This window comes from Lepeophtheirus salmonis, chromosome 13 (assembly GCF_016086655.4).
Source record: "Lepeophtheirus salmonis chromosome 13, UVic_Lsal_1.4, whole genome shotgun sequence".
Classification (NCBI taxonomy): Eukaryota; Metazoa; Arthropoda; class Copepoda; order Siphonostomatoida; family Caligidae; genus Lepeophtheirus; species Lepeophtheirus salmonis.
Window position 1 is genome coordinate 35,643,317 of NC_052143.2, and position 10,417 is coordinate 35,653,733.

The following is a 10,417-nucleotide window of genomic DNA, read 5'->3' on the forward strand; positions in this document are numbered from 1 at the left end:
AAAATAAATCTAGGCAAATATTTCTAATCTTTATACGGTCTACATTTCAGCTTGCCACTCGAGGTTGAGTGATGCTATAATAAAATAGTTACGATTATAGTGAATTATTATTGTAAACATTTAGTTATTGGCACTTAACCTTAAGTATTTTTGTTTGTAAGTTCATTTTAGAGAACAGGGATAATACAATTATTGTCTCTTATTGCTAAAAATATCTTTTTAAAATGTAAAAATATATAGCAAAATTAATATCAATTTAATAAACATTTTATTCAATTAGTATTTGACATTGATTTTGACCGTAAAGAACACAATTTATTATGTTTAACATGAATTCAAATGTTATCCCTTTATCTAAAATGTAACATGTTATCAACAAACTACTCATTATGTCGTTTTTATAAAAATTCATATGTAAAAATGTATTTTTCACTATGATTACTTTTTTATTATCATATAGTTTAAAAGTGTATAAAACTCAAAAAATCTTATAAAAGTTACAGGAAATTGGAGGTTCGAACTTTTATTATTATTTAGAGGTAAAATAACTTAGACGGTAGAATTAAAAAAAATGTAACTTATTGGACTATATTTTCTCTAAATATATCAAAATAAATCCAGAATGATTGAATACAATAAGGTTTTAAACTTTAATAAATGCCATTAGTGTTTGATACTATTGTTACTGGGATGGTTCTTTTATATTTGGTATTTTTGGTGGCGTCTTCTCTAGAGGTACTGTTACTCCCACTATAAAAGATGATGAAATCAAGATTAGAATATCAATTTTGTGTAGATAAATAAATTTATGACAAACCTTCACAATTATGATCACAATATCCATAATTACCATTGTATTCCCCATTGCTCACAGAGGTTGCACACCATGGAAAAGAACTGTCAATTGAAGTACATGATACATAGTTAACGTTGTTGTAAATATAGGGAAATACACAGCTGTCACCAGAAGCTGTCTGACAAACTAAAAATATAAATCATATTTATATGGTGTCCTTATCAAGAGTGGTATTTAAGCTATTACCAGTGCTGCCTGAGCTACTAGCTATAGGGACAAAATGAGAGTAGAATAAAAAAGTGAATCTACTGAAAATGTAATATGGTTAAGTATTGCGTCAAAAATGTCTACTTACATTGACATTCTGTGGAACAGGTTCCATAGGAAGTTACAACATTCCCAGTCCCAACGGCAGTGGCACACCAAAATGTGGATCCATAATCTGCATTTGTACAACTACTGTATGATGTACCTTGGTACACAAATGGAAATACGCAGTAAACTCCATCAACAGTTTTACATGCTAAAAATGAAATGAATACATCCAATTCTAAAGATTATAGACATAAATAAAAGTGATAAAGGAGAGTTCCAATACTTTTGGTTTTGGCTCATTTACTGAGGGTTCTTTTGACTTAGACACGACAAAGTTTATCAGAACATATTTACATTTGTGTGTTCCGATTAAAGTCTATTTATAGAATCATACTGGAATGTGACCCCTTAAACAGTAATTTGAGATGTACCCAAGAGATTAAGTAATTTAGTTTAAGAAAATATGATGGGTGGATATTTTTGAGGAATAAATATCAAAAAGAATCGTTTCAAATATTTCTAATCCTAAAAAACAATATTTTCTGAGGAATATGCTTCAAAATTTAAAACGATGAACTTTTAACTCATAAAATAGTACATATATGTTTTGCTCGGCATTGCCCCAGACATTAAGAAATTAAAATGTTATTAAGAACTCTTCTGTTACACATAAAACAAGAAATAAAACCCTTAAAGTTTTAAGAATTATTCTCATGTTGGTTTTATGAGTATGAGTATACTCTTATACAGGCACTCTTCTTTGACGTGATGATTAAGTTGTTCCTTCATTCTGGGTCAGATACCGAACTCACAGTCTCACATCCACTTCCCTGAGCATCAAGAAAACCTCCTAATATCTCAAAATTCACCCTGGCTCTCAGGTTGTACAGGTGGAGTCCTGGGCCAAAATACAGTTTAAACTCTACCACCATAACGTATCAAGGCACCAACACACCCTTAAAAATATTTTATTATACAGCCTAGCTCACGGGTTCTGTGCTGTTGGTCCATAAGATAGGTTAAATTTTTCTTTCAGCGCGGCTTCATTGAGCATCAAACAACACTTTTAATATCCAAAATACGCCCCAGCCCTCAGGTTGACCATGTAAAGTGCTAAAAAATGCTATTTTAAGGTGTCCATGGCCTCGGAGACCATACATACACACATACAGACATTCAAATTTAATATATAGATAGCACATTATGATATAAATAGATTTTCTTTAATACATAATCACTGACAAATTTTATAGATCAAATAATTTCACTTTAATCCGGATCAAGTCAACTCCTACACATTTCAGGAGCTACACTGACTATAAATATAATTATAAATGTTAAAGTTAGTGGGATGTATAAGAGAATAAAGGTTTTGGTGTTTTTGGATAAACACTTGGGTCATGAAAAATTTCCATTTTTTCTAATTTTTTTTGATCCTATGTGAATAAAATTTTGTTATGTCAAAATATCTATAATTGAGAAACTCGTAAATGAAAAGTTTAGATCTTTAACTCAATCCAACTCAGCGTTCTGAGTTCTTTTTTATGATACATTTGATCAAAAATCATCGTAAAACCCTATGCATTTTATAATTGTAGTTCGTGAACCACTCATCTGATGGATAAATATAATACATCCGTTAATTGCTTAAATAATAACCATTTATTACCATAAATGGTTATTTGTAGAATTTATTTATTACCAAACCCAATGGTTTAACTAAGGTGCTTTATAATAGATATGAGAGTTTTAATTGGCTAATTTAACTAAACCATGATTTTTAGGTAATAAATACTTCTAATATAAGTGTTTATGAGAATAAGTATTGAACGTGAATTGGTTTATTATCACAAGATTTTCTTAACAGTATTCACCTTTAAAAATCATCATATTTTGTAATTGCAATTGTACAAATGTGGTTTGAAAAGTAGTTTCTGACCTAAAAAGATACAAGATATTTTTGCGAATTGTTATTTTATTTTTCAATTTAGTCTCCTACACACTTCTTCCAGTGATACTCCCATCTCGGTAAGAAATAGTACTCTCTTCAAAATAATTATTCACAAAGGTGATTGCCACATTATTTGACAAAAATCTTTCCAGCCCACCATTTGGACTGTAATTTTATTTGGGGCGGATACTGATGTATCCAATTTTCATCTACAGTAATTAACCGGGACCTAAACTTGTATTTATTGAGCTTAAACTGATGCTATAGAGTAATACTCGATTTTGCCCATTTTCAAAAAAATACTCACATCAAATCACTCTAACGTCTGATACATAATAACTGTGCTTCTAAAATGGCTGAAATTTTAATGAGTAACTCTCAACAGATTTATGCGACTAGCTTTTACTTACGAGTACTGCCATCTTCACGTTGAGGTTGGATACTTTTCAGAACACCCTCGAATATAATATTTATAAATTAAATCTATTTTGTCTCCTAAATCTATATACATAACAATGTAATCTTTTTCCCAAAGTTAGATATTGATTTGATAAAAGTTTTACCAAAATATTAATATACTTAATGTTCAAAAATATAATCAAGGTCAAACATATCTTTTTAAATAACATAACACATAAAAAATGTCAAAAGTATTTTGTTACATAGCTCAATAGCTATTAAATAGTGTATTTAAGGCTGCCATCAGATGAGGGCAAGACAAACTACATTCTTTTACACAAGGGTCTTCAATATGATTTTTTATCAAATTAATCATGAATATTAGCTTAGAACTGGATTGTATTATAGATTTGAAATTGCATTTTGAGGTATCCAATAATCGATTATTTGACATATTCAAACTGGATAAAGAAAGTGTTTTTCTCTTGTACAAAAGCAAAAAACCAATAATTTAAATAATGTATGTCACCACAAAAATGATATGAATATTGTTCCGCTAAAAAGTTACTTCCACACCTCAAAATCAGCTTTTTCCTAATATCTCATAGAAAACCTAACAAAAATATTCTTTAAGTTTTAGAGAAATTAAGCTTATTGACACCGTCTTCATTTTTCACTACATAATTATAAACTGTTCACTCACCACCGGGTTTTGTTGCTATAGGAGATTCTGTAAGGACAATAAAATACAAAATCGTATGAAAATATGGTTTATTAAATCTTTTTGGACTATTTACTTACCTTCACAACTTGCAGGACAATAATCGTATTTTATATAATTAAGTTCTGAATCTACCGAGGTTGCACACCAAGGTAAGGATGAATCCTTTATAATACATCCAGTATACACTGTTCCAAGATGTTTGAATGGAAAAATGCAAGACCCAGTGGGAGTTTCACAAGTCTGAGAAGCTACACGTAAATGGAGAATTTTAAGTAAATTAAATAAAAAAATTTAAATGAAAGTGGCACACAGATAAAAAGTAGGTGAAGATCCGGGAGAGTTGCAACACTTTTTGTTTTTTGCCTCTATTACTCTAATCAGGTTTTGAATTAATCCAATGGTCGCGTAAAAGATGTAAATTACCCCAATGGGGTTAATTTAGAATTTTTGTGGGGGGTCATTGGAGTATTTCTTCTTAGTGTTAAATGAAATGAATAACATACAAATACAGGAGCATCCGAAAGGGTTGGCTGGAGAGTCTGTACCCCCCCAAATTGAGGAATTTTTGTTTTTAGTATATTTTTTTTGGTCAGGATGCAGAACATTTTAATTTCTGTTTTTTTTAAATTTTTCAATGAAGAAAAAAAAAAGTCCAAAAATCCAGCCCCTTCCCTCAAATTATAATCCTGCGGACGCCCCTGTACTAGTTTGGGGTAAGTTAATTTTACTAAAACTTATTTTGGGGTTTACGCTAAAAAAAAATACCAAACCTTTTCAAATATTAACAAAACGTATTTAGATATATTTGCTATTTTTTGGATCTATTGAAATCTAATACCGAACACTTGCAAAAAATTGAAAATTATTGAATATCATACAAAAAATTGAAAAAAATGTACATTTTTTTTGTTGAATAAATTACTACACTTTTTTTAATATTGAAATATTAAAGGTTAGCCTAAAGGATGGTCTTGATAAATTGGGCAAATATTTAAAGGCTTATAGTAAACGAACTAGGAAGGGTAGAACTGTATATTTTATATTTTTTGAAAGCTACATTTGATGATATAAAATTATTTTAAATGAGATCCATCTTTCTTGATAGCCTCAGTCATATTTTTCCAAAAGTTTTGACAGGCCTGGTTGACCTCGTGCAGATCCAGCTTTGCAAAATTTTACAGGTAATGGATTCTTTCAGAGAGTCCACAAACGAATGATACTAGGTACAAGCCTCATGCTCCAATCTCCCCACAAATAGAAATCACATAAGCTCATCTCCAGGCTGATTGTAGGCCAAAAATCAGAGCTCCAAAAATGAGACCATTTTGTGGCCAAGACATCCTGCACTTTTTTGGGATTGTGGACCGGTGCACTGTCTTATTGAAAGGTGTAATTTCTTTCCTTGGGGTACTCCATTCATACATAGAATCTCATAGTAAATAATCGAATGTCATTAAATGTAGCTAACTGGAATAATAAAATAACAGTTCTACCTAAACTAGTTTGTTTGTTATTAATCTTGAAAGACTTCTCCAATTTATCAAGACCACCCTATAATATAGTAGATTGATATATAATAAGATTATATTGATCCCTGATCAGTATAATAGATCGTAGAAATTCACTCTCAAAAAAGTATTCAGGGCTCTGTTATAGCTAAAGGGATTGCTTGATGTGTAGTGTAATTATACAAAATAAGAATTTAATTAATTGTGAAAAAAATTGTAGGACTAATTGCAACTGCACCCACTGTACAGAGCCTAACAATATCTCAAATTTCTCTTCCTCGAGTGAGCTAGAAATTTTGATAAAATTATATTAAAAGATATTACTTATAGGGAAAATTAGTGATATGACGATTAATCGGAATCAGGAATTGAAGAATCGTTTTTTTTTTTTAAAACTGGAATCGACATCAGCATCAGGATAATAATGTTTAATTTGTGATTCTAATTCTTATGGATTATTTACAACTTTTCTAAGTTTTGAAAAAAAAAAAAAGTTTTGTTTTTTAAATATATTCGCTAGGATATAAAAAATGAAGGCAAATTATTTCATCAATTGTAATTCTTAGAAATTGACTGAAAATTGGGATTTTTTAACTATTATTTAAAACATTAAATAATCGGCATCGGGAATTTTTAGTAGAATTGCAGCGGAATTGTAATTGAGCATATTTCCGTCACTAGAAAAAAACAATTTTATTATCTTCAAAGAAGACATTTTTACTCATACAAAAACAATTTATATCTAATATATCGGTTAAAAATAATGATTTTTTTCTCAATATTCTGCACTATGAATTTTATGGCTGTAGTTAAATTTATGCTTGTAAAAAAAAAAAAAGAGTTGTTGCAACAATTCAGTTTCTTTCCCGGTCTCCCCCATGTATATGTATTGATAGGTATATAAATACTTACAAGCCAAGGACAAAATTTGAGGAATTATGATTAATAAAAACATTTTTGTTGCCCGACTCTTCTGATTCTGGAATATTTCAAAAACAAAATTATAACAGCAAAGAAAACTCTTATGGTATTATAATCTGGGATTTTTATTCATCAAAAATAAATGACAAACATAATTGAAAATATAATTTTGTCAAATTGAGTCGAGTTAAATAGTATAGCGTATCCAAAAATTTACTCGAGATGATAAATTAGGAAATATTTATTTTTTGATTAATTTTTTTCGAATAAGTGGAAAAATTTCAGTTTACAATTCGTTAGAAAACTTTGATATAATCTTATGTCTATTCTGTTCTCTCAGCAATTAGAAAATCACATAGGGACTGACTGCACCTCTAAACTCAAAATATTTGACGAGGTTGAGTGATAACAATAAAATCGACACAATAAAATATTAAGTCGTCTGGCTTTTCCTTGAATTTAAAAATCAACTCACCATCTGATCCCAGTCGAACAATCATCTACTCAAGTCGAGCATTTACGAAAATTCCCCTTTCTTTTGGATTGTTTATGGAAATCTAGATGATGAATGAGACTACAGGAAAATAAAAAAATATCACAATATGTGATGTTTGTGTAAGCATTTCTTGCTGATCTTTCAAAACGGATAATGATTTCACAGAAGCTATGAACTAATTTGTTTATTTAATTATGGAACTTTAGATATCTGGATTAAAGTCTAACATTTTTCTTTTTCCATAAAAGTCTGTTTTTATTTAATGTGTACTATATTAACATAAATACGGTTCAAATAGAGTCTAGTATATTTTTCCTAATATTTCTAAAATATCAATATACTAATTTTAAGAAAGCTCTACACATATGTTTAATTACAAATTTCATGTTGAACAATTTTTGAGACGAAATATAATTCTTAATTTGTAAACAAAAAAAAACACAGAGCTTACCATCGATATCGTTGAACGAATGATAAATGTGTTGAAATACAAATTATGAAATGAGAATTGTAAGTTGATAAAGTTTTTATAAGACTTGGATATATGACTCAAGTAGAGATAAATTTGAGAAGAAAAAAGATGTCTATAGTTCCATGACTCAATCATCATTAATCACTCTTGTGCATAAATACTCACAGAAAAAGTGATGGATTCTAAACTAGAAAACAGTGAAAACAGGTATATTTTTATCATTGATGTAACAGATAGATATAGAACGGGGCGTGGACGGGGAACCAAAGTACCCGGATGCAGTATTGATGAAATTGTGTTACCCGAAAAGATCCGATACTCGAATCGGCTTCAGGTACTCGAATTTTTTAGAGATCTTAAAAATGATATGAGGGATTTTTTGGATTACAAAAAGTATACAATATTGATTAATCCTGGTTCGAAAAAGAAGAAGATATTATCTACGTAGCATCTCTATTTATCTTGATTAGTGCTTGGGACGACATCTACAGAAACAGTTCCATTGCGCACGTAGCAGACAAAAAGGTGACTAAAAACCCGTTCTTTTCAAATTTTAAATAATCATTTCATAGTTTGGAAAAAATTAGCTGACAGCTTAAAAGGGCTCATTCTAATTCAACCAATCAACGTTCAGACCATTGATTAGGAGAATAGAAGTAGAAACATCAAACGACTGACAACTAAATACCCTTCATATTTTTGTAATCGCAAGGTAAGGCGGTGTCCCTGGTTATTCTACAAGGGGTATTACCTCATTAAAAGAGATAATTACACTGCATTTAGGTTGTGAAGTGTCGACGTTTTTGCTTTTATACCTCTCATCATGTTCTTCATATTGATAGGTTGGATTCGAATGAGTTATTATTAAGCTGTGAACAATTATCAACTACATATTAAGGCTTGGGTAATTAAAAATATATTTAGGTCCTTTTTTTTGTTTCTTTTCGGAAAAGATTTTACGGGTTAAGTACAAGTAACAACGTGTACAATGTTATTATAAAAATAATTGTGATTATAATGGGATTCTAATAAAAATAAGATTATCATTTGCGTCTGTAAGATTATACATAAATAAATTATTATTATTATTTTTTTTTTGGTTGGGGGAGGGGGAGGGGGGATCTTGGCTTATGAAAAAGTAAACTATAATACAATTGTTGTCAATTTTTTTCTTCAAAAATCCATAGCTGATCACAAAAAATTGACTTTTAAGAAAAAAAAAATTCAACTATTAAATTTTTGTACAATAAATTTTTAGCAAAAAAAATATTAAATTTGTGGGAAAAAATATTCAAAACTCCACAACAGGAGTTGAGAAAAAATGATTTTTTTTTAAATTTTTTTGGAAAATGATTTCAAAAATTTATAACTTTACACAAAAAATCGAAAGATATACACAAAAAATATAATTTTTGCGTAAAGATTTCAAAAGTCGATAGCTTGGCACAAAAATTTTACAAATCGATATTTATACACAAAAAATTAAATTTTAGGTCAAATATTTAAAAAAATAAATTTATTGGAATTTTTTTTTGGAAAATTAATTTGTCTTTGTATTTGGATATTTGGAGGGTACAGCTCCTTCAACCTCCCCCCTATGTATGTCCCTGATTGGGTTATTCATTATTTCAGAATCAGTAAAATGTAACTGTAATCCGGATGCAATTTATTAATGTTCAAACTTCAAGTAAAATCTTCATTAATATAAGACAAGTATCAGTCTAATTTTGGTTTCGGATCCGTCCAACGTTTACGTTCAAAGATCTGAACTTATCTGGATCCGATAAAATGAAAATCTTTCCTACCTTCAGTTATGGGTACGAGTCCTTTTAAGAAGGTATGTAATTTTTTTGTTTCTAAATTTAGTTTCTACTAAAATGAACTTTTCAAAATTTGATCAAATAGTCATAACTACTTTTTACGGAAAAACAACTATTTTATCTTTCTTTCCTATCAATCTGATGTATGTATGATTCATTTTTGAATTTTTTTTTTTTTTTTTTTTGATTGATATATGCAAAGTTTGAAGCATAATTATGTAAATAAAATATTAAAGATAATACTTCTCTCCTCCTCTTTATATTTATTGTATTTCATTTACCGAACTCATATCAATTTTTATAAATTTACAATTTGGGATTTAAATCTGACGATGAACTAATATTTCCTAAATTCTGATTTATTGTAATATTTCCATTATTAATGCCCGCAATCGTTGTCGTTCGCCTGTTATATTTAGATGAGTCCAAAGATGATAACAAATTACTATCCTTATATTAGAGCTGCATTCTATTCCACCTTTTTCATGAAAATGTCATGTCTGATTACTCATAGATACTTTATAAATTAGTCCCTTGTCACCTGAATAAGAAGTAAATCAATAACATTTCCTGAAAAAGACAACTATTCTTTTATAATTATAGTTGTATTTATCTAAAAATACAAACTAAACTTTACTCTGTAAATAGTCGTTAATAGTGCAGTTAGAATATTATAACTAATTTAAATTTTACTATACATTAAAAAAATATTCTACAGGTAGACAAGAATTCTTTACTAACTTTTCTAGTGGTAGATGTTCTCACCACAACTATCTAATATCAATAATAAACGTCATTCTCTAAATTTCTCACATGAGTTTTTTTATTAAAAGGAGAGCTATTCAAAAACAACTTTGAGCCCCAAGGACAAAATGACTGAAATTCTTTGCTAATATTCCCTCGAGTCCCATTCAAACTCAAGTCAATATAATCCCAATTCCAAGTCTAGCCCGAGTAGTCACCAATATTCTATTTGAATTGAAAAACAACAGAGCTATGTGAAAATATGTGTGCT

At 29.3% G+C, this 10,417-nt stretch overlaps 1 protein-coding gene across 1 annotated transcript; it reads right to left on the reverse strand.

Moving 5' to 3' along the window:
* Nucleotides 1–571: 571 nt before the first annotated feature.
* Nucleotides 572–7,682, reverse strand: LOC121128118 (matrix metalloproteinase-9). The gene is made up of 8 exons (XM_040723687.2): nucleotides 7,562–7,682; nucleotides 6,606–6,672; nucleotides 4,263–4,433; nucleotides 4,165–4,191; nucleotides 1,152–1,319; nucleotides 1,043–1,063; nucleotides 818–982; nucleotides 572–750 (listed from the first exon to the last, which is right to left on the reverse strand). The coding sequence occupies exons 1-8, from the start codon at nucleotides 7,562–7,564 to the stop codon at nucleotides 683–685; spliced, it is 690 nt and encodes a 229-aa protein (XP_040579621.1). The 5' UTR covers nucleotides 7,565–7,682; the 3' UTR covers nucleotides 572–682.
* Between the last annotated feature and the right edge of the window lie 2,735 nt (nucleotides 7,683–10,417).